At 36.6% G+C, this 15,501-nt stretch overlaps 1 protein-coding gene across 2 annotated transcripts in view; it reads left to right on the top strand.

The window, feature by feature from the left end:
* Positions 1-15,501, top strand: part of ak5 (adenylate kinase 5) — a 98,254-nt gene that overhangs the window by 59,417 nt on the left and 23,336 nt on the right. For both annotated transcript variants that reach the window (XM_051914345.1, XM_051914343.1), the window contains exons 7-8: positions 1,051-1,141; positions 12,495-12,571. In XM_051914345.1, the coding sequence (XP_051770305.1) occupies positions 1,051-1,141; positions 12,495-12,571 (168 nt within the window). The remainder of the gene's footprint in view (positions 1-1,050; positions 1,142-12,494; positions 12,572-15,501) is intronic.

Here is a 15,501-nt window from a genome sequence, read left to right as displayed (position 1 = left end):
CACAGTCTTCTGAAGCTCGAGGGACACTCCCACGCACTACCTGCTACGTTGTGGCCCGTTATAGTCTGTTGTCATGGAAACATTCAGACAGTTCGGAGGGGGTCGTTGCTTTGCCTCCCCATTTCTCAAGTTTTTTTTTTTTTTTTTTTTTTATACCTTGGGTTTTGTTTTGTCACAGTGCATTACTTAGACAAGGTTCCTGTGAAGTGTCTCATAAAGGTTTTTCAGTCCTCTGCAGTTCAGTACTAAGCACTAGAACTGAGTGTGCAGGTATATGTTCTGCTCTTATCCTTTTACAGTGTTTAAGAAGTGAATGGTTAGACTGTGAAGAAGCCTGCTTTCACTGATGAATCACACCATGAATGAATGATGAACCTCTGGCCAAGCCTTAGATCGATGCACCCCTGCTGTCTGAAATCTTGTTTACGTGAATGTGTTGGGCCACCTAATGAAACTCATTATACCCAACCAAAATTCATTCAAACTGTCTCATTATATACAGTGCTGTGCAAAAGTCTTAGTCCACCACCAGCTTTGTTGTTTTAGCAATGTTTTAATGATCATCCATATTTATTTTTTGGTCTTTATTATGATACAAACCAAAAATACAGGAAATATGTACACAAATGTAAATGTCTTCTTTAAGCAAAAATCAGTATTTAGTGTGACCTTCTTCCAGTCATTTTCCATTCCATTTAGGTTTAAGAGAGCCAGGTTCCTGCTATTGCTCATGTTTAAGGGGAGGTCACTAAATACTTTAGCCTAAGTCATTTTTCTTGTTTTTTCCTGTTTTTTCGGGTTATATTCTAATAAAGAGACTGAGAAATAATTATATATGGTCATTATACCATTGCTAAAACAACATCTAATGGTGGCCTAAGACTTTACTGTATATTTATATCATGTATGTATGTATGTGTTGTTGTAAAGCTTATTATTACTAGGTAATTTAAAATGAATCAAAAACAATATTTGATACAGTGAGATATGTTTAGGGCCAAATAGTTTTTTTGCCTGACACAGGTGCTTTTTTTTGTTTTGTTTATACAGCTTGATGCAGATCGAGATGAAGAGGAAGTCTTCTGTGACATCAGCATGACAGTCGACAACAAACTGTACCCCACCAAAGAACCTGTGGCAGGTAAAGATACTTAATTTCTTTATATGATCCATCATAAGATCAAGATTTATTTTGCCTCTCAAGCTTGAAGACCTTGTGATAAATTTTATGGCTAAACCTGTTACATTTGAAACCATCTCTTTGATAGTGTACACCTAAAAGTGGATTTTATTTTTCAGTTTTATACAAAATTTTGTTGAATCAGATTATGAATGTTCCCTAGCTTTTAATAGGAAACATTTTTGCTAGGATATACATTTAGTACATAATATACAAGGCATTGTAGCCTACAGACAACATAAAAATGGGTTGCTCTTTATTTTACAGTATGTAAAAAAAGCACTACTGGGTAATATAAGGTAACTACATGGGTTAAAAGGATAGTTCACCCAAAAATGAAAATTATCCCATGATTTACCTACCCTCAAGCCATCCTAGGTGTATATGACTATCTTCTTTCAGACAAACACAATCGGAGAAACAGTATATTCAAAAATATCCTTGCTCTCCAAAGATTTATAATGGTAGTGAATGAGGCCCCCCATTTTTTTGAAGCCAAAAATAAATGCATCCATCCATCATAAATATAATCCATACAGCTCCATGGGGTTAATTAAGGCCTTCTAAAGCGAGGCGATGGGTTTTTGTAAGAAAAATATCCATATTTAAAACTTTATAATCTAAAATAACTAGCTTCTGCCAGACGGCCGTACGCATACAGCGCCAAATGAGTTCTTCTGACGCGTATCGTAAGTATCGTAAGCTTAGGCGTCTCTCCTGGTTCAGACAAATAGGGCTGTGCAACAAACTGAAGCTCCTCTTCTCTTATTAAAATTATCCGACATTTCTCTTTAAAATTTCTCGTTTTAGACACTAATTTGTGACCGGTGTTTTGTTTTGCTCTATCCTCTGCACCTCCGTGTTCATCATTGCGCATGCGTCAGGTCAGAGTTCACTCTTTCACCGCAAATTGATGCGTATGGCCATCTGCCGGAAGCTAGTTATTTTACTTTATAAAGTTTTAAATATGGATATTTTTCTTTCAAAAACCCATCGCTTCATTTCAGAAGGCATTTATTAACCCCCTGGAGCCGTATGGATTTTTTTTTTTTTTTTATGATGGATGGATGCATTTATTTTGGGCTTCAAAAAATGCCCCCCATTCACTACCATTATAAATATATATGGAGAGCCAGGGTATTTTTAAATATATCTCCGACTGTGTTCATCTGAAAGAAGATAGTCATATACACCTAGGATGGATTGAGGGTGAGTAAATCACGGGATGATTTTCATTTTTGGATGAACTAGCCCTTTAAGGTTAGGTTTAGGGGTAGGCTCAGTGTTAGTACCTAGTTATTACCCAGTTATTATTATTATTACCCAGTTACTTATTACCCAGTGCAATTACTATAATAAGTACATAGTATGTACATGGGGAACAGGACTGTAAAATAAAGTGCTACCTAAAAATGTATTGGTTGTACTAAATTTCAGTATGTGCACTTACAGTGTAGTTACAGAGCAATTATCCAATAAAATACTGTAATTTAATATATAACTATGGGTTAAGGTTATGTTTAGGTATAGGCTCAAGGTTAGTACCTATTACATATAAGTACATAGTATGTACATGGGGAACAGGACTGTAAAATTAAGTGCTATATTTTTTAACCTAGAAGAAATATGTTTCTAAAAAAAAAAAAAATCTGTGTGTGCAAATATTTGCTTAAAAACTTGAGATTTGATTATATAAAATATTAGCAATAAATTCAATTCCCCTGTTTTTATAATGTATGATTATTAACGTATGCTTTCATAAAATATGATTTAGAAAGTACAAACTCATCAGTGTCAGCATATATAGCAACTTGGGCAATGACAGATAAAATCTTAAAGCAGACCTCCTTTACCTTATTTGCAATATTATATTTGAGAGAAGCCATCTTTGCAATAACTATTTAAACAAAAATGTCCAATCCCAACTGTGTTTGTCAAACCATTTTACACTGAAACCGTGGCTTCAGCTGAGGTGGTCAGGATAAATTGGCTGAAGATAATTGTAATTGTATAGAAAATCAGTCTCCTGCTCTTTATAAAGATTAGGATGGGAACTTCAGAAGTTAACCATCAAAGTCTATGAACATACTTCAGAGGCTGTTTTTCTCTTTTCTGTTGTAGTAGCAAATAGGCAAAATTCAATATATAACAAGTTTTTTCAAAGTAGTGAAAAAGATTTAGACTTCCCAAAATTGAAAGTTTTACAGACACTGGATTTAAATAATCATCCTGTAAAGATTTCCTCGGTCTGACAGGAAGCGCACGTCACAGAACTCTTGATCTTGTGCCATTGAACACCACCAAAAAAAAAGCATCCAGCGTGAATTTGATCTTCTCACAAAGGTCTTTGCAAAGTCACTGCAAGAAAGGTTCCCATAAGAGCTAAAAGTAGACTATCCATTGCTGCCCATGCGTCACACTGTCATGTCTGTGTCAGTTAAAACATTTGTTTATTTACAAGTGAGAGATTAGAGGATGAATAAGGAGGTCGGTGGGTGAGAAGGGTCTGTGTGATAGTGCAGGCATTAATGCTGGTATCAGTCTCTCTGGGCCCTGTAACCTTGAGGTGAGGAAGTGGCAGACTGCCACATGGAGGTCAAGTGTTCCCTGGTGCTGCTTGGTGTGGCTGAGAACTACCAAAAGACATGGACGGGTTGAATGAATTGGCCCAAATGGAGTTGAGGCATCAAGGGAAGTCAGTTTGTGAGTGTTGTATTAAACTTTTGTCCTTCACTTGCTGCTGATTTATTCATGTGAGTGTCAGGGCCCTGCTGTCTCACACTGGAAACAGCAGTTGATACATAATGTATCTACTGTAGCTTAGATAACCAGTTTATTGGATTTCATACCAGATAAAATGCATTTATACACAAACAAACATATATTTTAATGGTTTTATATGATATTATTTTGTATTTTTTAACAATATTCTTTGAACTGTATAGAAAATATTGAAAAAGCTTGCATCAGATGACTCTCAGCTGATACACGTCTACCTATAGGAATACAACACCTATCACAGCATTCATATATAAGGTCCATCAGTATTCACAGCAGCAATCGCATTGATCAGGAGCAAATTACCCTCCTACATCCCCAGCTCCTCCTCTTGTCCAGTCAGGATTTGGCCTTCTGATTCCCCTTTGAATCAGACTAATTTCTCTAATTATGTTGTACATTAAATTGAACATTAATGATATCTGCAATACATTTATGTTGGTCCTATTCTGTTTACCCTAAGGGCAAATTGCTGCTCTCCCTGCTCTTATCCATACTAGGCTGCATGGATGTGCAGGGAGTACTTGCCCAGAACAGAACCATACCGCCAAACTGTATGCTAAATGTCAATCATCTTTGATGATAGTGTTCCTGACAGAATTGCATTTTCAGAATTTTCTATCATGAAAAAAAATTCAAAATCGTCCTAGACGGTTCATCCAATTTTCACCAAAATTGCCTCATGTCATCATCAGAACATGATGGCAAAAAGTTATTAAAATCTTTTTGATGAACCAAACCGTTCTCGAATAATGCCTGAACAAATTTGACGAAGAGCATGTCAAAATTGATGTAAGGCTATATCACTGCAACGCTTTAGTGTATTGTGACGAATCTTGGTTCTTGTCATCACAAATATCACCTGAGGCTACTTTCAGCCTTTCAGCACAGTGCCACCTACTGGTCAGGAGATAAAAATAGCTATTTTTGCTTATAACTTCTGAACAGTTTGCCCAAAAATCATAAATCTCTTTAGATTCAGTGCAGCACACATACCAATTTTCCCACATTTTGAATTTTGTCATAAAATGCTGTTTTTAATGAACACATTCACATATCGTTACGAAACTCGTTATGGGTTATTGGCATTTTGGTCATTTTTGATTGACCAAACCGTTTTCTAATAACGCATCAATAAATTTGATGGAATGGTGCAAAGCTGATTCTGAGGCTGTAACTCTGCAATGGCATACTGTCACCAAACTTATGTCAATGTTACCTCACACTGACCACACCACATCAATTTGCTAACAGCGCCACCTAATGGTCAAAATTACTAGTGGTTATATTCATATTTTTCATCTGTTCTGCCTAAAATGATCTAAAAATGTCTTTAATTACTTATTGCTGCAGTTGCTCTGATAAAGTCGATTTAACGTATTACTTTCTCTTTTTTTAATTGCTAGATCAATTTCTCAATACTTGGCTCACTTTTTCATAACTCTTCACACAATGAACACAACAGCAGTGTATGTGGGCTAAACTGTGATATTTTTCTATTGCTTTTACACAAAATGCATTCAATGACTACAACTTTCAAATGACATGAATTCTTTTCTCACTTCTCACAAACACCACCAAAACTTTATGAACCTACAGGCCAATTTACAACTTTACATTCTTTTTTTCAAAACTGTTTAACTTAAGAAAAAAAAAAAACTGAAAAAGAGCAGTTTGCTACAGTGATATCATACTGACATATATTCCAAATCTAAGAAATGAAATACTATCAGAACTATTAGATGTAGCAGATTGCCTACTCAGGTGTTAGTCTTTCAATTTCATTACAATCTATGCAAAAGGGAAACAATGTAGGAAAAAATTTGTACATGGACCATGTAACATAAACAGTAGAGAGTGTCATTCTTGTTTTGTAAAGAAATTTTACAAAAGAAATGTACCTTATTATTAGTTTTTTATTAGGTTTTTTTTTTTTTTTTTAGGTCATTGTTTTTTGACTGATAATGTTTGTTGGCTGAAACCTTTGCTAGTTTTATAGAAGAATGAGTTGAATTAAGTGGTTTGGTAGTTTTAGATTAGATGTGAAATGAATTAGTGTGCCAAGTTGAAAGTTGGTAACTGTTTTGAAAAAGTGACCTAAGTTTTGAGAAATGGGTCAGCAATTGTAAAATAAATAAATAAATAAAACAATCTTTTTGTTAAATTTTGATTTCCTGCCATCTTGGGACCCGAGTTTTCAAAGTTGAACTACTTTTAACTGGACATAGCATCTTAAAAATGGGGCATTCATGATGTGAGATGCAGAAAAACAGTAAGATGAGAGGTCAAAAATGGCAGGGTAAACAGTTATATAATGGCACAGATGGAACACAAAAACCTGTAATGTGCGATCAGCCCGATCAAATTTGAGCAGATTTGCATAATTTCTACTTATAAGTTCACTGCTTGAACAACCCAGCTGATCAAATACATGCAAAGCTTTTCAAACTTGAGTCAGAACAGCCAGAGAAAACAGCATCTGAATGCCTCTGCACCTGTCCTACCTCTGGCCTGATCCAACCTGTCCTACCATCTTCAGGAGGATTTACTGTGGAATCTACTATGGTATGTAGCGATGAAGGTATATTTTAGATGAGCTATGAGCTGAAAAAAGATGTTGAGCAGAAACACTTCCTGGATAATGACAGGCATTTAATCATGAACTGGAGCACTTGACCAGAAGATTTCAAAAGTGAACACATACAGTCCTAAAGCCTTAAATTTTAAATCTTTGGTGGAAAAAATGGTTTTGAGAGAAGTCTCTTAAGCTAGGCTAAATTTATTGAATAAAGAATACAGTAAAAACGGCAATACTGTGAAATATTATTACAACTTAAAATAACTGTTTTCTACTTGAATATATTTTAAAATATAATTTAATCCTGTTGGAATTTATGATCAAATTTTCAACATCATTACTTCAGAAATCATGATGATTTGATGCTGAAGAAACATTTCTTATTATTAATAATGTTGAAAACAGCTGTGCTGCTTAATATTTTTGTGGAAACTGATATTTTTTTTAAGTTTAAAAAATTATGACTTTACTATATGAATTTATGATTTTGATAAATGATTTTACTGTCACAGTTATCAATTTAATATGAATTTCTTAAAAGTCACCCCAAACTCTTTAGTGTTAGTGCATGTGAAATGTTTTGGCACACATCTGAGGCCATAAAACAGATCATCTTCATTAATGAACAACTGTCCATTTTAGTGAAGACAACAATTTGCAATGCATGTACCACATTAAACTGACAGTGCATAATAATTGTGTTAGCGTTAGTTACATGGCATTGCGTGCTGTGGGATTCAGTAGGAAACCAGGGCAGCTTCTAATTTTATTGCGTCAAAGACAGATGAGGCTCGGTCAAGCTTTAGCCATTGGCTTTAAAGGTCTGTGGTGTTTGCCGATCAAATCGAGCAGAGGTTAATTACACATCCACCCCCCGTCATGTTGACCCTGCTGCTAATGATTTGAATCTTGTGTCATTATCTATTTCATGCTGACTGATCTGAGGCCTCTTTTTATTTGAAAACCTACTGTTTAATGTCTCCTATTACTGTCATCAAACTGTGATATTAATAAGAGAACTCCAGTGGTAATGATTTTAATGCTTCAAATCAAACCGTCTCTCAGATTTGTCACAGTGTGCATTTAGCCGTACTACTAGCCAATATTGCCCAATAACTCAAGCTTTCTGGTGCAGAATTGTCTTGTGCTGTGTAGAATTCCCTTATGTAAGTAATGGCAAAGCTCCATTTTCAGCAGCATTACTCCAGTTCCTTCAGAAATCATTTCAATATGCTGATTTGGTGCTCAAGAAACTGTTATGTCTGTTTCTGGGTTTGGGTTTTGTTTGTGTTGTTAGCCTGTTAGTTTTGCACAGTTCAGTTTCCTTTGTCTCCATTCATCTGTTGCCATAGTGTTTTGCCCTCATGTGTCTCACCTGTGTCTTAATTATTTTAACAATTATTCGTTTAGTCCTTAGTGTTTCTCTCTGTATATATAGTCCTTATTTTAAGTTAGGGTTAAGGTCTGATCTTCGAGCATTATGACATCTTGCACAACTTGCACTTCCATTTATGACAATTTATGACCCATATACACATCTTAATAATTTTTTAGGCTATAGTTGAACAAATGCGGGTACTTTCTCCTCGCACAATCTCTCATCCACGTATCCATACATTGTTGTTGTAGGTTGCGTATGTTTCGGTCTTTTCCGTTTATTCTTTTTTTTTTCTTTGACTACCTTGTGTATCAGCAGCCCTAGACCACTGTTGCCACCTTGTGGACAAACTAATTAGTGCAAAAATGATCATATGTGACCTGCGCCTACAGAGCATGCACCGTTTGAAAAATCAGATTGAGCGTGTACAGTATGTGCTAATGACAAAATGTGCATAATGCGCACATGGATCCGTATGTGTAAAAAGTGAAGCATTTTTTGGACTTTAACCTAAAAAAAAAAAAGGTTCTGTGATGGCATTGTCCTGCAGGAAGTGACATCAGCAACATTTTTTGATACATTTTTTTGCTATCCTTAATCATTAGGCGCTTTCGCACCGGGTAGTTATAGGAACTAGCCACCAGAGCAGTCCCCAATAACTAAATGTTCCCCTATAAACATTTTCCTGGTTGCATTCATACCACCAATTGGAACTTTGAAGCAGCACTTACATCTTGCCTCTCTGGTTTGATTTTAATTTTGATGGCACAGAGAATGACTTAGCCAGAGCCTGAGCACACAGCACACACATTCTCCATCTTCATTAGTTTGTGATCTGTTTAACAGTCCTATCTTACGCGTTATTAGATAGAACTGTCAAACAAAGGAAGTAAACGGTTTTATGTATAGAATAATTGACTCTGGGCTGTTGAATTCTTAAAAAATAATGCATACCCGAGGTGGTATTGCGGCCACGATGCCATGCGAGTATTATTTTCATCATTTTCATTATTTTCTAAGAATTCAACAGCTCAGAGTCAATTATTCTGCTTATATTATAGTTACCACACCTCAAGACACTGTTCGTTTCTGTGCAAGTGTGTTTCCGTACTATACAGTACGTGTGTTCATTTGAAAGAGAGAGAGAGAGCGGGAGAGAGTATGCGTTTTCAGGACACAATAAAACGTATTTTGTGGCATAAACCACAACAATAATTTGATGTTTTCATCCTATTGTTTACTATATTTATTTGCTTGGTCACTGTCGTTGGGTTTTGTTTCATTTGCTGTTGTAGGCTTTAGGATCTTTTGAAATAACTAAAATAATTTGGCGAAGTGGAACTGCAATGCTGTCAAGACCTGCCCAGAACTACTTTAGCCGTACGTTTCCCTGAAAATAATTGCACACCTTAGAACATAGAATCAGATTTGAGCATTCAACAGCCCCCGTAGTATAAAAAAAATTATGATGTGTGGTTGATCCCCACTGACAGTAGCTGAGCATAAATACGTAATGATGTTTTGCTTTGTCCCTTCAAAGTCGCGATGGATTTTTAAAAACGCAGAGTGCCAGTGTTTCGCATGCGCTTGGCCAATCAATGTACACTTACGCCTCTGGTAGTTCCTATTGTGCTGGGTTAGACCCTACTCTGAAGTAGGAGCTAATTTAGTTCCCCCCAAAGGCGTTCCTAGAACTAAACTCATTCCCAGTTCCTATGGTGTGAACACTCCAAAAAGCAGGTACTTCCGCCATTAGTTATAGGAATTATAAAAAGGTTCCTTCCATGTGAAAGCACCTACTTGTTGTTGTATAGTTCACCCCCTCATGTAAACTAACTCCCAGTCCCTCACTGAAATGTTTTTCTTGCCATCAAGTTTGATTATTCACATAATGGTGCCTGGTCTTGACCAGAGCATATTTCTGAAAGTCTGTTGCCCTTTTATAGAAATACTTCAGACATGTTCATTTATTAAAAGTGGCAGAGTTCAAAAAGTACTGCATCACAGGAATGACCCTGCCACCCACTCACACAATCCCTCAAACGCTCTTCCAATAATGCCACGTCTGTATTAACAAATACAAATCTGTGACTCATAATCCTACTGGGGCAAGAAATGTTCCATTACTTCCTGTGGTCTCAGGTGCAAAGTCTCTGCCTTAATACATAATCCCACCACATGTCCTTCAGAGTACGAGGAATAGTCTGTCAGAAAACTGCTCTTCCCCTGAGACTTATTCAGATGACTTCATGAAGGGAAAAGCAGTATGAAAATGGGTAGTAGGCTGAAACAGCCTGTTCTTTCTGTATGAGAAGATGCTGCCACTTTTGGAATGGAGCTGTCAGGGGATGCTACAGTGTAGCATTTATTACAGAGGCGACCGATGTCAAAAGACATCAGCCTCTTCCAGCCTGTGGTAGTGCAGCTCTGAGCTGAATCAGAACTCAGAACAGATGCTTTTATGGAAAACATGAACACATGGCTAAAGTCAGACCCCTGTGATGAAGGTTTCATGTCAAAAAAATGTATAGGTGTTTTAACTGTCTAAAGATTGTAATATACAAAATTCTCTTAAAATCTCAATGAATGGTTGACATAATCATTATTAGAAAGTTGCATGGTGATGCTCTAGAGCAGTGTCTTCGAAAATCGGCTGAGAAATATTATAATAAATGCATCTCTACCAGAGTGAAGCATTGAGGAAGAGCTGTCATTGTGTGGGGAGCCTTTTTAGCTGCTACTGCCCTGTTGAAAAAACTGCCATGTTTTGAAGCATGACAGCTGGTTTGAGCTGGAGCTAGTTGCCTTCGAACCAGCTAAGGACCAGCACTTGACCAGCTTATGACCAGCTAAGGACCAGCTTAAACCAGCTCAAACCAGCTGCCATGCTTCAAAACATACCTAACCAAACCATACCTTTTTTTCAACAGGGTATCGGTGAGCTATACTTCACTATGAAAAGTCATTTAATGCGTCCGCACCAAAAGTGTTATTGTGAAATTTGCTAAGTATATTTCATCATAAGGTATATTTCCAAGTAAGAAGTCTCTGATAACAACATACCGAAAAAAAAAAAAAACATGTATTGTGGAAAACCCGTTTCTGTGGAATATCCCGTTTCACTATAATTGCTTACAGTTGTATATTGATGCTTTAGGTGGTCTTCCAGTTTTGGCACCAGGACCTTTTTCTAAAAGGTCTTCCAGTTGTTAATTCTAATTCAGATGTTATGTTTACTGATCCCGGAAATAGGAGTAGAGATTTCACTGCATTGCTTCACAACAATATAGTTAGGCTAACGAGCTATATTACATGGAGAGAGAATTGTTTATATGGATTATAATACATTAATTCATTGAACCATGGTGTGTTTATCAAATTGTTCTTAGTTCTGTTATAAAAAGCAACAAGGCACTCAAGGCTGTGTGCTTCAGTGATTTTTCCATGGTTAAGAGTTTTAGCAGCCTTTCATGGAACTAACTTCATTTTTCTGATCCATTTTTGCAATCAATTTTAAGCAACTCAAATCAAGGTGATCAAATAAATCAAGGTGATTTTTAGTGGATGTTTGAAGCCAGTTCTCTTCAAATTCACACAGGTGTTCTATCCAGTGTTGCCAACTTAGTGACTTTTTAGATCCCTTTTCGGACTTTTTGGACTGCTGGTTAACATGTAGTCAGTCAATATATCACGCTTGTTCACGCTCTGTGTGGCCATCACACAGAGCTGTCGGCAAACATTCAGCCCTTGGTCAGAGCTTACTTTTTTATGGGCCGGAGTGCCCCTAGAACAAGTGTTTCAGGGACCGTTTACACAATTAAACAACTAAAAACTGAAAACGTTTTATCCATTTTGTCCGTTCGTTTACACAACAACAGCGTTTTGGGGGCCTGAAAATGCAAACTTTTGAAAACAAGTACCAAAGTTTTTTTTTGAAAACGATCTATCATCTCTGTGTAAACTACAAAACATGAATTTGTGAAAACAGTGATGTCATGCGCATACATATTGTATGTACATAAAAAATACAAAGGAAAAACTTTACAACATTTTTAGTACACCGTTGTGGTGTGATTTTCTAAGCTAGGATTTCCTTTACTAAGTACTAAAAGGGGTTGCCAGTTAACGAATGAAACGTCATATCAAGAGAATCATCATAAATGGAGATGATTATAACGATCTCAACAATGAAAACATCTAAGCATCTGTGTAGACAGAAACAAATTCAATATCAATTTCAATAACTCTTCTTTGCTCTGGTGAAACATCTGCTTGTGCCACAAATGAATGACTAATTAAACATATAGGAAACATAACCTTTGTTATTGTTGCCTATGCTACTGAAAGGACGCCAGGGGTTCCTTTTGCAATTACTGGTACAGTATAATAAAGAACAGTCAGTGTACCGCAGCATTTCTTTTTAATGATAGACAGTAGTTTAGAGGTACTAGAGTGTCTTTATTTTCACACAAGGCTTTGCAGTAATTGCTGTATTTTTCCTCTTTGAATCACAGACCTCAATATATTTCCTTAAGTGTCTTTTCTTAGAGCTTGATTGTATCTTTTGCTTTTCTCTGTAGGACCCAGTGAGCTCGACCTTAGTCTGTTAGCAGACAGCAGCAGTCTGGCAGATGTGCCCACCAAATTTGACGAACAGGTTTGAGAATGTCTTTTACCTCTTTAACCTCTTTTCTGTTCTTTTCTAAAATCTACATGCTGGCCTTTGGTCGAGCAATTTTTTCTTTGCTTTTCTTTGTTGTCTACACTGAAAGAAATTTGGTTTATTATAAACAATTTTCACTCAGAAATTGTTAGTAAATTTCACAAATAATTACAAAGAACCGGCAAGTAACACAGTCACTGAATTAAACATGAAGTAGAAAGTATGAAATATTAATTTCCTTTAAATCATATCCCAGTAATTTTTTTTTTTTTACAGTGTACTGTGAATTCTTAATCTAGTTACACAATGGTTTGATGGTATCTGATGCGGCTATTATTGTGGTATCACAATAGCATTTAGAGCATCATTAGCATGTCAGAAAATGTCCCATCTGTCTGGTCTCTTTAATTCATTATAAAGTTATTGGAGTTTCAGTTTAGGCTCAGATGAGACTGCTGAAGGGCTATTATAGGCAGATTGAGTCTGTATTTAATGGAAATGCATGCTGAGTGACAGTGCCTGCATTAGCGGATGGCCATTATGAATGACTCTATCTCCTGCATTAGCTTCTGTCTGGATGAAGCTTAAGCCAAAGTCCTTGACTTTCATTAGTATGTTTTTGAACTATTTTCCGAATAATCTTTTAAAGGGGACCTATTATGAAAAATTCACTTTTATATGATTTTGAACATAATTATGTGTCCATAGTGTGTGTACACAACCACCCTATTGTGGTAAAAATCCACCCACTCTGTTTGTTATTTACTTCATAAATCTGAAACTGTGGCTGTGCCCGAAATCGCCTGCTATACCCTTAAACAGGCCATTATTTGAAGGGACAGCCATTTGTAGTGGTGTCCGAAACCATAGTGGATGTTATTGAGTGCACTAAGTCCCATAATGCACCGCAATAATGAGTGTACAACTGATGCACGCTCAATAGCTAGAGAACACCCATAATGCACTGTGTGGGTCGCACCGAATGAATTCCTGCGTCTCGCCTGAAGATGGCGCCCACAGCTGAATCATCCATTCATCCATTTTTCCAAACCGCTGGTCCACAGTGTAATATCATACAGTTATAAATTCGTTTTTAATTGATTATTAAATAGCTTAATTAAGGTTTATACTTGCTAGTTTCCATGACAGAGTTCAAGATAAATCTTTTCATTACTGGAGCTGCCAGTTTGCTAAGTTTCAAATGATTATTAAACAGGAAGCACAAACTAAGCGGCAGCCCTTCCAGCGCACTCAGCGTCCAAATTCACTCACTTGTTTTCATTCACTCCTTCAAGTAATCTGTTTGTAAACTAACATAGTGAATGGTGAATGAAGGTATAGGGGGTGATTTCGGACACAGTCAGTGTCTTAAAATGAGTTGTTCAGGAATGTACTCCAATGTGACATCACATTGGAACAGGCCCCGCCCACAACTGTCAACGGAATCTGCCCTAGCTTAGCTCCTCCCCTGAGTAAGCTGTACACAGTCTGCCATGTTTATCTCCTCACCAGAGCATTTAACAGCAGCATTCAAGTAAGACATGTATTCTTATTAAAGCTAGTAATGTTATTCAGTCAAGAACAGTAAGTGATTTTCCTGTTTTTCTTTTGTTGTTTGGTTCATATTACAGCATAGGTACTGTATATTACACTGCTGTCACTTTAATACACAGATCTAATATACACATGCGATTTCTTTTCCCGCTTTTTACATTCACAAACATAACCCACTGTGTTTTTGACCTAATCTTGTGTGTATTTGATAGTTTAAGCGCAACTAATACTCACGCAAACCATATATTGGAAGTATAAACTGATCTGGCTTTAAAACACATGCAAATAATAAACTTTCATGATGACGAAGAACTGCAATGTCACGTGAGCGTGACTGCGATAGAGATGACAAGCAATCCCGAATAGATGTTTTGTTAGTTTTTGGCAGAGTATCTGAGGACTGAGCTGTAAAAGCACAGCACTTTTCTGGATAGGGGGCAGGGTGCAGCAGCTCATTTGCATTTAAAGATGTACAAAATGTACAAAAACAGGATGTTTTTTCTTCCACTCAAAAATGGGCATTTACAACACGGTAAAATAAATGATCTGTGGGGTATTTTGAGCTGAAACTTCACAGACACATTCTGGGGATAACTGAGACTTATATTACATCTTGTAAAAAGGGGCACAATAGGTTTCATTTAAAGAAAAGCCATAGAATAATGCCCTGTGTATTTGTTGGGTATTTCAATAGCAAAGTAATTATTGCATTAATACTAATACCTGGTACATATCCGCTGACCTTCAATATGGAAATGTAATCAATGTCTCTGAGTCAGTGAGTGTGAATGATACAGATATAATGAGACCGCTCTATAGCTCTATGTGTGTGTAAAGGGTTTCTTTGAGACCATTTCTTTTCTCAAGGTCAGGAAGTGTGTGCTATAGAGTAGATTTTTATGTAATCCCCACCTGGATACTGTCTCTGAAAGCTTCTGCGTCTGTCTCTGAAGCTTGTAAAGAGAGGTTATTTTAGTATTGCATTATCCCATATCAAGGCTTAATATGCATGTTCTCTGATCTTATATGATGCAGTACCCAACAGACATCATGCGCAATTCAAACTTTTTTCAATCTTTTTGGTAACCTTTCTTCCAAAATATCTTTTGAGTGCGTGTTCAATACTTTGTTTTTCTGAAAATGGCATTTTGTTCACTTTTTAAATAAAATGTCAGACCCTTTTTTCTCGCTAAGAATAATGTCATAGCTAGCATTTTATGTAAATAAAAATTTTTGTATAATTTGACATTACTGCTTAATTGGGAACTACATGCAAAGTAAATTCTGTTCCCATTCAGTCAGTCACGTTCAACGTTACGTCAATACTAACGTAATGGGGTCTCACCTGGGAGCCCAATCACCTCCAAGTG

Source organism: Ctenopharyngodon idella, chromosome 2 (assembly GCF_019924925.1).
Source record: "Ctenopharyngodon idella isolate HZGC_01 chromosome 2, HZGC01, whole genome shotgun sequence".
NCBI lineage: Eukaryota > Metazoa > Chordata > Actinopteri > Cypriniformes > Xenocyprididae > Ctenopharyngodon > Ctenopharyngodon idella.
Note: the sequence above shows the minus strand (reverse complement) of the source record. Positions and strands in the feature narration are given on the sequence as shown.